The sequence below is a fragment of the Phallusia mammillata genome, unplaced genomic scaffold, assembly GCF_965637545.1.
Source record: "Phallusia mammillata unplaced genomic scaffold, kaPhaMamm4.hap1.1 HAP1_SCAFFOLD_76, whole genome shotgun sequence".
In the NCBI taxonomy this organism is placed as follows: Eukaryota; Metazoa; Chordata; class Ascidiacea; order Phlebobranchia; family Ascidiidae; genus Phallusia; species Phallusia mammillata.
Genome location: NW_027648839.1, coordinates 11583 through 26080, shown reverse-complemented (window position 1 = coordinate 26080; position 14498 = coordinate 11583). Strand labels below are relative to the sequence as shown.

At 50.5% G+C, this 14498-nt stretch overlaps 1 protein-coding gene across 1 annotated transcript; it reads right to left on the bottom strand.

The window, feature by feature from the left end:
- Positions 1-8525: 8525 nt before the first annotated feature.
- LOC145207081 (uncharacterized) lies at positions 8526-10830 on the bottom strand. The gene has a single exon (XM_080078573.1). The coding sequence runs from the start codon at positions 10236-10238 to the stop codon at positions 8526-8528; it is 1713 nt and encodes a 570-aa protein (XP_079934699.1). The 5' UTR covers positions 10239-10830.
- Between the last annotated feature and the right edge of the window lie 3668 nt (positions 10831-14498).

Here is a 14498-nt window from a genome sequence, read left to right as displayed (position 1 = left end):
TAAGCCCTATATGGGTGGTCAGTTAAACTACCAATCAGAGGCTTTCGCTACGGATCTGACGAGGTACGCATAGCGCAGAATACAATAATATTACACAAGTACGAAAACCTAAGCCCTATATGAGTGGTCGGTTAAGTGACCAATGAGAGGACTGAGCTGACAAAGTACACGCAGTTAACCGCGCTAACATTACACAAATACGAAGAACCTAAGCCCTATATGGGTGGTCGATTAAACTGCCAATCAGAGTCGTCCGCTACGGGACTGGCAAAGTACGCGCACTATAGCGCAGACATACAAAAAAGATACACAAGTACGAAAAACCTAAGCCCTATATGGGTGGTCGGTTAAGCGACCAATGAGAGGGCTTAGCTGGCAAGGTACACGCAGTTAAACGCGCAGACATACAAAAAGTTACACGAGTACGAAAAAACCTAAGCCCTATGTGGGTGGTCGGTTTTACCGCCAATCAGAGGCGTCCACTACGGGACTGACAAAGTACGCGCAATATAGCGCAGGCATACAAAAAACATATACGAGTGAAAAGTTACCAGGTAACATTTACACCATGTGATGGATGCACCATGTTTCCACAGCGCGTACATACTTCAGGGTAACCTCCTGGTAGGTTATTAATTTCGTTACAGCAATCGCAGCGACGAAAATAACTAGTACAGTCAGGGCAAAACCCTTCACCCTTTTCTGGTGTAATGTAAACATCAGCCCCGCATTCACACGGAGCAGAATTTTTATCTACGCATACACGTTTGCTCGAGTGTGCACTAGATGAAGAGGAGGAAGAGTGCATTCGTTTAATGAATGCCTCAACCTCTTCTTCAGTACTACTATTGTTAATTTCGGTAGAGTTAGATAATAGTCTTAGCTCATGAATGAACGCCGGATCTCCCAACGGCATGCTTCTTATGCTCTCTTCAGAAGGGGGTGGCTGCCACCATGGGTTCTTCTGATGTGGGTCCCTCCAAACAGTCTTCCTCATTGTTGGTCCTCCTTGGAAAGCGGGGGCGCCCGTGGCGCGGCCCTCAGGACTCGTGATGCCTTTAGCGGGGGCGCCCGTGGCGCAGCCCTCAGGATACTCCTTATCTTCTGCGGAAATGGTAGACCCAGTACCGCCGTCGGTCTTTGCGGGGGCGCCCGAGGCGCAGCCCTCAGGATACTCCTTGTCTTCTGCGGGAGTGGTCACCTCTATGTCTCCGTCGGTCTTTGCGGGGGCGTCCGAGACGCGGCCCTCAGGATTCTCCTGTACTTCTGCGGGGGTGGTCGCTTCGATGTCTCCGTCGGTCTTTGCGGGGGCGTCCGAGACGCGGCCCTCTGGATTCTCCTGTACATCTGCGGGGGTGGTCACCTCTATGACTTCGTCGGTCTTTGCGGGGGCGTCCGAGACGCGGCCCTCTGGATTCTCCTGCACTTCTGCGGGGTTGGTCACCTCTATAACGTCGTCGATGTTTGCGGGGGCGTCCGAGACGCGGCCCTCGGGATTCTGGTGCTCTTCGACGGGGATATCGACCTCTAAAATGCCGTCAATATTTACGTCTGTACCTGTGGGGCCATCTTGGGGGTCAACAGGACCCTCTGTGATAACATCAGTTGGGGGGGCACTACTCGCTGCAACTTCTGCGGCATTTGAAGGAGGGGTCGTAACCTTCGGATCCTGGATGGGAGTGGAGGTCATTTGAGGCCCGCCTCTCCGTGTACGATTTTCTCCTAGTGTTGGAAAATTTTCGTCCCGGCTCTGAAATATGTCACAAGCGTCTCGCATGTGCCCAAATTTCCTGCATACAAAGCATTGTGGAGGTTGTCCTTCATACTCCACGTAGAAGGAGAAACCCCCAATTCGTATTCTCGGGCCGATTGGATTCTCTCTCAACTCGGCCGTCTTGAGGTCAAAACCTCGTTTGCCATCTTGGACCCCCCAACGGTCCTTTAGCTTTTCTGCCTTCTTGACAGTAGCATGTCTAGAGGCGAGGTACCCTCGTACCTCCTCGACGGAGAAACGCGGCGGTATCTCCTTGACCAATACTGTGGTCCACTCAAGATCGTGCAATCTGGCGAACTCGACAGCTCGCAACGTCTTCAGCTTTCCTGCAAGCTCTATAGCCATCTCGCGGGTTCTGCATGTGAAATCTGTCAGACCCCCGCGTCGTTCAACTATTCCCTCCAGGTTGCGGATGGGAAAATGAATTTTCGCAAGCATTTCATAAATGAAGTGCCTCGATTTTTTAGTTGGCAACTTAGCCAAGACCTCGGTCTCCCTACTGAAAGCAGGAGCTCCCCGCGGGAGGCCTCGGTGGACAACTTTGTTCCACGCCATGGGAACGGAAGCTTTTGCTGTCGTCATGGTCGAGATGATCTCGACTTATGACGTACCACGTCGAAATTGACCGTTGTCGTCAATTTATGCAAATTAGCTGGTGTTAGCAAGGCTCTCAGTTTGTGACGTACCACGTCGAAATTGACCGTTGTCGTCAATTTATGCAAATAGCTGATGTCAGCAAGGCTCTCAGTTTGTGACGTACCGCGTCGAAATTGACCGTTGTCGTCAATTTATGCAAATAGCTGATGTTAGCAAGGCTCTCAGTTTGTGACGTACCACGTCGAAACTGTCCTTTGTCGTTGAATATGCAGATTCAACGCAATTTTGCTTCCAGGAGCGTAGGGACAGGGCCGTTTAGCTCTACCACGCGAGGGCCCTGAAAAGGGCCGGGCTTGAACGAACTAGGGACGGTCGTGGGGAGGAGGGGTTTCCGCACGTCTTAGGGACGTACGGAAGGGAGTGAGGAAAACCAGACAATCGACCACTAGGGCGCGGTTGTCGGTTGGGGAAAGGTAGATAACTTCCTTTTGTGGTGCGAGCACGCAAGGAAGGTGGGTGGGGTGGTTGCAGCCAATTCTCTAAAAGCGCCCCTGGCGTTGGTGGCCCTAACAAAGGCCCAACGGGCGGCTGCGGGAAGGAAAGGGAGGCAAGGGTGGGTGCAAACGGGAAGGAGTAATAGGTATACGTTCCGGAGCCAACTTAGTTTCGGAGCCAACTTCTGTTTACGGGGAGCCGACAAAGCTTCTAAAGCCGGGCAAGATCCGCTTTCAAACCTATTGGCTTGAGTCGCTGTTTGCCTCCGCTCACAAGGGGCAACCGGTCATCGTGCCGGATGCTTACCTTATGCAAATAGAATGCCGTTTTGAGGTAACAGGCGGTTACCAACCGCCCGTACAAGCTTGGATTTGCGCTACCACGTGAGTTACTTGGTGTAAGAAGGCAAGAAAAGGATCGAAAACTATCGGGGTCGCTTCCATCGTGGCCAGTATGGTAAAGTACGGGGCAAAAGCAGCGAAAACTGCTGAATTGCCGAGCTGCTGCAGCCCGTCGGCAGGTTTTCCTTACGCTCATGCGCTTTAATTGCGACTTTTACATGGCCAGTTCAGGTACGCAGGTGTGTGCAGCCAGCCGTTAATTGCCGGGTCGGCTCCGGCGTGTCTGCTGATGACGTAATTACGTATGCTAATTAGCCGTCCAGCCCGCGCAGCTGTGCGCTGTAGTTCAGCTACTGCACCACGGGGAGCCTCGTTGGCGCCCCCTTCGACGTTGTTTAAGGCCCAACAACATGACATATAATAAATAAACAAAGAAACAAACGGCCCGAAGCACCCGGGAACCTATTTGCTTTGATGATTAAGTGGCATCTTTTGTTTATTGTAACGCCAATAAACGAAGCGATACGAAAAACTCAATGCGATAATAAAAACAAACAACGAAATCATCAGGCCGATGAATTTCGGGCACGTCACGCCTGACAACGCGGTGCCGTTACCCCTCGGGGTTGGTCAATAAGAGAAGAAGAAAGCCAGGGCCATTACTCCCCGCCTTGGCGGATATGCTTGGGCCCTGCGAGAAGCGGCGCGAAGTGAAAAGAAAAAGGTAAAGACGTCACGAGTACCCGACATAGAAATCGTAGTACGAATAGCGAAAAATAAAACACGCACGCACGAATATAAAAAACAAAAAAAAATGACGTCACCGGTACACGACATAAAAATCGTAGTACAAGAGACACGCACGAGAAAATAGAGAGCGAAACAAACAAGGGTCACGTGAAGCACGCAAGAAAACAAAAACGGTTGAGAATTGTAAGGCAAAAAGACAGGGTCTTCGCTCCCCGCCGACGACGGGTATGCATTGACCCTGGGAGAAGGGCGAAGAGGGAAGGTAGAAAGGAGCATTGCATACACTACCGATCTCAAACATTAATTTTAGGGGGAAGATCAGGATTAGAACCCGTGATCTGTTTATTACGGGACTTACGCCGTTACCACTAGACTATTCAATGGTAGTGGGCAACGGTTCAAAATTGTGGGCTTTTACTCGTGGGAATTATCGGGAGGGGGAAACAAAAGAAACTATACTGTTAAGAAATGGAAAATACAAAGTCAGGGTCGTCGCTCCCCACAATTGGTGGATATGCTTGACCCTGGGAGGATGCGAAAAGAGAGAAGTAGAAAGCAAATTCATGCAAAAGTATCGTATTTTATGAAACTGAGAACTCCATATCGGGGTTTCTCGAAAGCGAAAATCGTTTCGACGCGGTCCGGACACCGCTGCCTAATTGAATAATACGCATGGCGCACAAGTCACCATGGTTTCGCCACTAGTCGTTTGTGGCGTGCATATATGCACACTGTTCAAGTACTCGGTGGAAGCGCTGCGGGCCTGCAGCAAATAAATACGGTAAATGGAAACAAAATTTTTCAAAACAGGGTCAATGAAAAAAGAGTAACTGGGGATGTTTGATGTTAATCTATGACGCTCTCGGTTGTCTTTACGAGTTGCAGGGTGAATAGAAAAAAAAAGGCAATACAGTAACGGAAAAAAGGAATTAGTGTAAAAAATTTGGCTGTGCGTGAGAAACAAACAAAATGGCGAAACAAAATTAAGCAGGTCGTCGAAATTGGAATTTATGCAAATTAGTTCCTACGGTTGGTTGAGATCGGATTTTTATGTGACAACCGGAGACGTCCCTAGAAGCGTTAGTCTGCTACACCGTCAAATCCCTGAGGTCTTGAATAATATCCTTATGTGTTGTGTCAACCCTATTGTTTTCGACTGCAAGTCGATGTGCAATAGCTTTTTTAATGGTAGAAATTATGTGATGAGGTAAAATTTTTCTGTCTTCGTATTTTATGCGGTTTCTGGCTTTCCAGATGTGGTGCCGGGTGAGTGTAAAGATGTATACTAGGTGCTCTGTAAATATTTCAATGTTGGGTGGAATGATAAGTTTTATGATCATGTCTCCGCAGAGCGTGGTGTCAGTGTGTGTAATACGGTTTGTAAGGCGTTGTATGTAGTCCCGTACCGGGGAGAGTACGGGACACGAGGTGAATATGTGAGTGGAGGTCTCTGGGCTCCTCCCACAGAATTGGCACAACGTGGTTGGGTCAAGAGAAAATTGAAAAAATTTGGATGATACGGGTAGTACATCCCAAATAGTTCTGTAGTTGAACGACTTCATTGCGTTGGTGAGGATAGGGTGGTGAACATTGCCCCAGCGACGGTCGTGGGACGCTTGAGAGCCGCCCGCGCCAGGGATATTCGTTTGGGAACAGGTTATTAACCGATAAAGGGTACGGATGGATCCACGGACGAGTTGGTCAAAGGTTAAATTATATTTTTCAATAAGAGATAGGGTTTTACTATAGAAAGGTGAAGGACTAACAGCATGGGGATGGTTGTTGCGCAAGCGCAGATCAAACCGGTGGGAGAGCTGTAGTCCGATGTTATACTCGACCATGGCCATACCGGGGGAGGTTGGGGTGTCGTTCAATCTATGTCTACAGTAGGAAAATATAGGCTGCATAAAGAAAAGATCGCAGTAAAGTGGACAGTTCGCCACGTTATAGCCTCCTCTGTCAAAAGGGAGTGCCAGAGTGTCAATGGGTATGATCAGTTTCGTGTTGTTCGTCATAAACACCTCGCACGCGCTATTCACCCTTCGCCTAAGGGAGTGGGGGATAGGGTATGTCGAGGCCTGGTAAGTGAGTAGGGGTAAAAGTTTGGATTTAGAGATTAATGATTTGGCATTCCAGGTGAGTATGTACCGAGTGTGGTAAGTCATAGAGGAACGGAATGTGCGATAGTGGGCACGCCAGCTCTCGGTTACGCTACCGGCATTGCCGATAACGGTCCCTAAGAGACTGATGTGGGATGACGTCCACTCAAGAGGTGGTAAAGAAGCCAATGGGGGATTTGGCTTGGTAAAGAGGCCTTTGGATTTCGACACATTAAGTGCTAGTCCAGAGGCCGAGTAAAGGAGTTCGAGATGCTGGAATGCACGTGTAACAGAGTAGGGATGCGTCAGGGTGAGGGTTGTGTCATCGGCGTAACTGGGGCACTTGATCACGTGTCTCCCAGGTACGTCGATGCCACGGACGCTTGTGTCTGCCATAAGGGCTAGTGAGAAAGGGGTTGCGGCGATTAGGTAGAGGAAGAGACTCAGGGGGTCCCCTTGCCTCACTCCTCTACCCACAGTGAACAGCGGGCTTTGGTGTCCATTAACTAGAACATTCGACTGCGCGTTTGTGTTAAGTGACTGAACTAGTTTTACAAAGTGTTCAGGGAAACACATTTTAGTCATAACCGAATAAAGCCATTCATGGTCAACTGAATCAAAAGCCTTCTCGAAGTCGAGCGAAATAATGAAAGCATCTGTGCCCCGCTCTATCGCATCACAATAGAGATCTCTCAGCAAAACAGTGGCGTCGGCAATTCGACGGGCGGGCGCAGCAAATTGTTGGGGGTGCAAGACCTTGTCCAGGAGCGCGCGCATGCGATTTGCCAGAATCTTGGTGTAGATTTTAAGGTCAGTGTTAAGCAACGAGATCGGGCGGTAGTTCTTCAGCAGTGTTGTGTCGTTTTTCTTATGGATTAGAGTAACTGTGCCACGTTTCATCTCGTCCGGGACGGTTCCCGACGAGTGTATCGTATTAATGACGTCAGTTAAATCCTGGCCAATGATACGCCAGCACGAGCGGTAGAACTCGACGCTGACGCCATCGGGTCCAGGGGATTTCCCCAACGACATTTGCATAATTGTGTTCAGCACTTCCTCAGCCGTTATGGGCTTACCTAGTGTATCATCATTCGAGTCAAGTTTAGGGGTGACGTGTTGCAGGAAGTGCTGCTGAGCTGCTGTACATGTAGGGCGTTTCGTGTAAAGTTTACTGTAAAAGGTGTGGGCGATGTTAAGCATCTCGTTAGTGTTTTCCGTGTGGCGACCGGAATCATCACACAGTTTAACAATACCAGTATTAGATCTATGTTCAGTGAAACGCTGAAAGAACTCCTTGGTACCCCGATCACCGCGGTCAAAACAGGAAGCTTGGGATTTTAAAATTTTGGCGCGAGCAGATTGTCGCTGGGTGTTGGCCGAAAGGCGTTTTAAAGAGAGGTATTCGGGGAGGAGGGTAGGGTCCCTTGCCAATTGCCCCCAAATAGCCGTAACCCTTTCCTCAAGTTGTTTGGCTTCCGTGTTTGCCTGTTGTCTGTTCTGTTGTGAGTGTGCTATGTTCATTAATTTAATGCGGTGTTTCATGTCGAGCCACCAAGAGAATTTATCCTTGAAGCAGGGGACCTGTAGCGTTCGCCACAAGGCCCACCTGCGTTCAAGTTCCTCCTGGAAGGCGTCTGTTGTGTAAGTGCTAGTGTTATTCTTCCAGATCCCCTTCCCCCTAGGGGGCTGAGGCTCTGTCCGAATCTGTAGTGTTATGATGTCGTGGTCTGAAAGTGAATTTTGTGTGCCAAATTCCGAAATGGGGTGCACATGAGATGAAATGTAAAATCTGTCTAGACGTGATTGAGTGTTATGTTGTCTACGTGTGTAAAAAATACGGTTGCCGTACAGCTTTCGGAAGGAATCCGACAACTGGAGGTTCTCAACAAGGGCGATAAGACCTGACAACTTTTCGTTACTACCACGTAAGGGGGGGAAACGCTCAAGTATCGGGTCCTGCACACCGTTGAAATCACCGGCCAAGAGAGTGGGATGCCTCGAGTAGGTGTAGGTATAAAGGGAGTCGAAGAAAGCATTCCTTAAGGGAGTGCTTTCGGTACGGTTAGGGGCATACACGTTTACGACGTGTATGATTGAATGGTAAAGTCTAATGTCGGCAGCCAAAATTCTACCGTTCCCATCCCCAGAGTGAGAAACAAAGCTAAGGGCGTTATGCTTTAGCAAGATCCCGACTCCGTTCTCCGATCGGGCCCCCGAAAGAGAAGACCAAAAAATCGCTTTATTCGGCTCCCATTCGACGCACCACCCACCCTCCGTCACAGGAGAACTATGCGTCTCCTGGAGGAGAATGATGTGGGCGTCTAACGACCGGAGGGATGACAATACAGCGGATCGCTTAGCTGGATCGGCCATCCCCCCGACGTTGAATGTGGCTATTTTTAGGAAATTCGCCATGACTATTGATATTGGCGTGTTACAACGGTGTATCAAAAAAAACGCTTCTAGTCCCTAAACGGTATAGTTAAGAGCGTGCATGGGGAAAAACGTTTTACACTCAGAGCATTGGCTACCTTGCCCATCCCCTAACGGATGAGCATGGCCACACGAGCATTTAATGTAGCACTTTTTACAACCCGGGCAAGTTATGGCTTCTCCCTCTTTAGATAGAAGCGTGTCCTGCCCGCACTCACACGAAACGATATTGTGAAAATTTTCAAAACAGGCCCGCTTTCGGTCATCGCCAGAGTTCGACGACGACCTATCACGCTTATTAAGTACCGGTACCTTGTCCTCTCCGCTGGAGTCAGAGAGGTCTCTTGCAGCTTCCAAAAGGTCTTCGAGGATTCCCTCTTTCAGTTGGATTTCCTTCTCTTCGGCCGGGTCGGCCAATAAATCCACTTCTTTGTCTTCAGCCGGGTGGGCCAATAAATCCAAATCTTTGTCCAGTAAATCCAAGTTCGGATCCTGTGTTGGCGGGGAACTGGGCCCTGTTTTCCCGCCGGTAGGGTCGGGGGCACCCGAGGTACCACCCTCAGGATCAGGTGTGGGCCCAGATTTCCGCGGGGTTTGCTTCTTTGTCGCCCCGGGTTTCTTGGCTGCGGCACCCGAAGTGCCTCCCGCGCTCTTCTTTGGTTTCCGCGGCGGGTTTCGTTGTGGCCTTGGGCCAGGAGGGGCGGGGGCACCCGAGGTGCCGCCCTCCGGATACTGAAGATCCTTTCCTTTGTCGGGGGCACCCGAGGTGTCGCCCTCCGGATACTGAAGATCCATTCCTTTGTCGGGGTCACCCGAGGTGACGCCCTCCGGATTCTGAAGTTTCCCATTGTCGGAGGCACCCGAGGTGCCGTCCTCCGGATACTGAAGTTTCCCATTGTCGGGGGCACCCGAGGTGCCGCCCTCCGGATGCTGAAGTTCCTTGTTGGCCTCTGTTGTTAGAGGCTCCAGTGCCTGTGCAACCAGGGTGCCTGTCTCGGTGGCGCTGGACTTCAGGGGGTTGGCATTCGCGTTGCCGCTTTTCTTTCGGTTTCGGCGCCCCTGGACCACCTGAAAACCGTCGTTCTTCTCCGCCCGCACCGGGGTGGAGGTAGCCGAAGGTAGAGGCGGGCCCTCGACCGCTTCCTCTACCGAGTTTTCGGGGGTGTTTTCCCGGCTTTTGAGTGCCTCGCACTCGTCACGCATGTGCCCAAACTGGCGACATACGAAGCACTGCGGTGGTTGGTTGTCATATTCAATGACAAAGGCCAAACCACCCAGTCTGATTTTCGGACCAATTGGGCTTTCCTTGAGGTCAACCGTTTTTGTGTCGAAGGTTCGTTTGCCATCGTACAGGCCCCAACGATCCTTGACCTTCTCGTGCTTCTTGACCTCTCCGTGCTTACGTTCGATGTATGCACGGATTTCCTCGTTGGAGTACCTGGGTGGAACCTCCTTCACCCAAACCCGGGTCCACTCCGAGTCGTAGAGTTTTGCATACTCCACGTTGGGGTGCGACCCGAGTTTCCTTTGCAGCGTGCGCGCACCCTCCTTGGTGCGGCACGTGAAGTCCGTGAGCCCTCCACGGCGCTCGACGATGCCTTCGAGCTCCTGCGCCGGAAAGTTGACCTTTTTCAACAGTTCATAAATGAACTGTCGAGTCTTCCGGGCAGGAAGCTTGGCTAGTACTTCAGTCTCCCGACTGAAAGGTGGAAGGTTGCGGCTTGCAACGACATTCCACGCCTTGGCCATGGTCGAAACTCGTTCAAGCGGAACGGTGAGTTTCGACGTTAATCCTCCTTCAAAGGTCGACCTTGCAGCAGGAAGGTTCGACCGTGACGTCACTAGGTCGAAATCGACTTCGACTTGCTGTGACGACGTATCAGCAGTTGGGCCGGCGCCCTGCACGCTGGGTGACCGACTGGTCCTTTCCACGCAAGAGCCCTGAAAAGGGCTGGGAGCCCCGGACGTTCGTCGGTCTGGGATGGGGGTGGGTGGAAAAAGCGGGCCGGGGTGTCCTGGGTGCTGGTGTCGAAGGTTTGGGCTCTGCCTTACCGGGCTGGGGTCGCGCTCGGGGGCAGGCTTGGGGGGGCACAGGCCTCGTGTCCACAAGGTGACGCACGAGGTGGCCGGGGTAGCAGGTGGGGAGTCAACTACCCTTTGTGGTGAACACACGGGGTAGTTGGGGTAAGAACGTTTGCGACGGCAATAGAAGTCCGCACAAACGTTAGGCCTAACAGGGGTGGAAACAGTAGATGGGGTAAACGTACAGGGAGCCGAAATGACTTCTATTCGCGCCAGTTCCACGTGTAAATCTATTGACTTAACTTGCTGATGGCACGGATAAGGGTAATCTTTTTGTATTGGCGCACCAGGTCGCACAATAAACATAACATGTCTTAAAACAACAAAAGACGTACCACAAGGGGTTGATAGCGGATAAACAAAGAATAGGTTAAGGAACAAAAAAGATGTTCATAACGGGACGAAGAACACGATGGCGCCAAGAATTAGGAACGCTGGGAAAACGAAAATAAGAAAGCCCTGTTTGATTGGCCCACCGGGCGGCCAATCAGAGGCTTGGGGCGTTATGCACATGAGACCGCATAAGAGTACGAAAAACGGCAAAGTACAATAATGAAAAAAAAACAAAAAAAAAAACAAACTTCCAGGCCCTGTATGATTGGCCCATACAACAGCCAATCAGAGACATGGAAAGGGGATGCGCGTTAAAGCGCATAAGTACACAAAAACGGCAAAGGACAGAAAACGATAATACGATACAACTTCCAAGCTCTGTAGGATTGGCCCATCAGGCAGCCAATCAGAGGCTTGACCAAAAATGACAAAGACGCACGTAAAAGCGCAAATGTACGGGGAAAAAATGAATAAATAAATAAATAGGTCTCGCGGTAAATTAGGGGCTGCCAGGCCGCGTACGTTGTACCGTTAGGCGGTCAAACTGAGGCTTAAATATATATTAACTAGACGAAGAGCGCGCACGACGGCGCAGACTAAAACACAAACAAGCGGTAGCTACAAAACGCTAGCTCTGTATGAGTGGACGGTTAGTCGGCCAATCAGAGGCTTGTCAGGTAAACAACACTAGCGCGCGCAAAGTAGGGCCTACGACCCACGGCGACGAAACAGAAGTAAACAAACGCACTACTACGATGGAACACAGCATAGGGCTGTTGAAACTTGAATGATTGGTCAACGCATTGACCAATCAAAACCAAGGCTTTTCTTAAAAAAGGGCGGTTATAGGACAAGTACAAGAAACAAAATCACCACTAGGGTTTTTGCTAGTAAGCGTTCTAGTGGTACAAGTATGAAAGTTAGGACACTTCATGGTTGTATTGGGGCTCTGCTTTAAGCAAAAGAACCCTACTTAGACAGGAGTGATAATACATCTAAATAACAACACCCTAATAAAATGCATCTAATGATGCAGGCGTTTTAATAAAGTAGCGGGGAAAACGGGCTCTATTTGCCGCTATTTAAATAGAAAGATAGGTTTAGCAATGTTACATTGTTATATTACCATTAATTGACCAAACAGGGGCGTGTATCTTATCGCTAACAAAGTACGCGCACTAGAGCGCAGACATGTAAAAAAACACTAAACACACACAAGAAAAGGCCCTGTATGAACGGGCTATTAAGTAACCAAACAATGGCTTACCACTAACAAAGCACGCGCGCTAAAGCACAACATACAAAGTTACTCTAAAAAAAAACTCCAAGTAATCTAGGCCCTATGTGATTGGTCCGGTAAACGACCAATCAGAGGCTAGGCGCAGTAACTTATAGGTGGCAAAAGTGTTAGGACGTAAAGGTTTACCATGTAACGTTTACACCATGTGGTGGCTGCACTATGTTGCCACAGCGCGTGCATGATTCGGGGTAACCACCTGGTAAATTGTTAATTTCGTTACAGCAATCACAGCGACGAAAATAACTTGTACAACTAGGGCAAAAACCGTCACCCTTTTCTGGTGTGATATACACATCAGCCCCGCATTCGCACGGAGCAGCATTTTGATCTGCGCATACACGTTTACTCGAGTGCGGACTGGATGAAGAGGAGGAAGAGTGCATTCGTTTGATGAATGCCTCAACCTCTTCTTCGGTACTACTACTGTTTAGTTCTGTAGAGTTAGATAGTAACCTTAACTCGTGTATGAATTCCGGGTCTCCCAGCGGTAAGTTCCTGATACTCGAATCGGGAGGTGGCGGCTGCGCCCATGGGTTCTTCTTGTCCGGATTCCTCCAAACGGTCTTCCTCCTTGGTCCTCCTTGGGAAACGGGGGCGCCCGAGGCGCGGCCCTCAGGATTCTCCGTGGCTACTGCGGGGGTTGTCACCTCCATAACGCCGTCGTTCTTTGCGGGGGCGCCCGAGGCGCGGCCCTCAGGATACTCCTTGTCCTCTGCGGGGTTGATCACCTCCGTAACGCCGTCAGTCTGTGCGGGGGCGTCCGAGACGCGGCCCTCAGGATACTCCTTGTCCTCTGCGGGGTTGATCACCTCCGTAACGCCGTCAGGCTTTGCGGGGGCGTCCGAGACGCGGCCCTCAGGATACTCCTTGTCCTCTGCGGGGTTGATCACCTCCGTAACGCCGTCAGTCTTTGCGGGGGCGTCCGAGACGCGGCCCTCAGGATACTCCTTGTCCTCTGCGGGGTTGATCACCTCCGTAACACCGTCAGCCTTTGCGGGGGCGTCCGAGACGCGGCCCTCTGGATTCTCCTTGTCTTCGGCGGGGGCAGGTGCCTCTGTTTCCCCGTGTTGGTTGTCGGGGGCGTTCTCGACCTCGTTGCCGGAAATTTGCGCTTCATTAGTGGGGGAGCAGGACGCTGCATCCCCGATGTCTGCTGTTGGAATATCGTTTGTGGGACATTCCTGCACGACAGATGGGATCGATATGGTAGTCGCATCCTTCTTCTTCTTTTGGATAGGTGTGGAGGTCATCTGCGGACCGTCTTGCTGATCCCGATCATCGGTAAGTGCCGGGTAGTTGTCTTCTCGGCTCTGGAAGACGTCACATGCATCTCGCATGTGACCAAAGTTTCTGCAAACGTAGCACTGTGGGGGTTGTCCCTCGTACTCGGTTTTGAAAGACAGACCCCCAATGCGTATTTGTGGCCCGATAGGGCGCAATCGTAGCTCAGCAGTTTTGATGTCAAACGTCCGTTTGCCATCCTGGAGACCCCAGCGGTCTTTACACTTTTCTGGCTTCTTAAGCGTGCCATGCCTGACAGCCAGATATCTGCGCACTTCCTCGACCGAGAATCTCGGCGGGATTTCCTTGACCAGGACTTTCGTCCATTCTTGGTCGTACAAGCGTGCAAACTCAACAGCACGAAGCTTCTTGAGTTTCTCCACCAAATCGATGGCGTTCTGGCGGGTCCTACATGTAAAATCTGTAAGACCCCCTCGTCTCTCAACAATCCCCTCCAAGTTACTGATGGGGAATTGTATCTTTGCAAGCATCTCGTATATAAAATGACGAGATTTTTTCGTCGGCAACTTTGCCAAGACCTCTGTCTCTCTCGTGAATTCCGGCACTCCCCGCGGGAGCCCTTGATTCACCACTTTGTTCCATGCTCTGGGAGCATTGGGTTGCTTTGACGTCATCGTCGAGTTCGACTCGAGTGACGTCGAGATTGACCCTTGTCGTCAATCTGGTATGCAAATTAGGCGGACTCGAGATTGACTCTTATCGTCAATCTTTATGCAAATGAGTCGGCGTCGAGATTGACCCTTGTCGTCAATCGAGTATGCAAATGAGGCGGCGTCGAGATTGACCCTTGTCGTCAATTTTTATGCAAATTAGTTGGTCGGGATTGACCCTTGTCGTCAATCGAATATGCAAATTTCGTCGGCGTCGAGATTGACCCTTGTCGTCAATCGAATATGTAAATTAGTCGGCGTACAGAAAGACCCTTGTCGTCAATCTGAACACGACTATGGCGATAACCGACTAGCCCTACCACGCAGGGGCCCTGAAAAGGG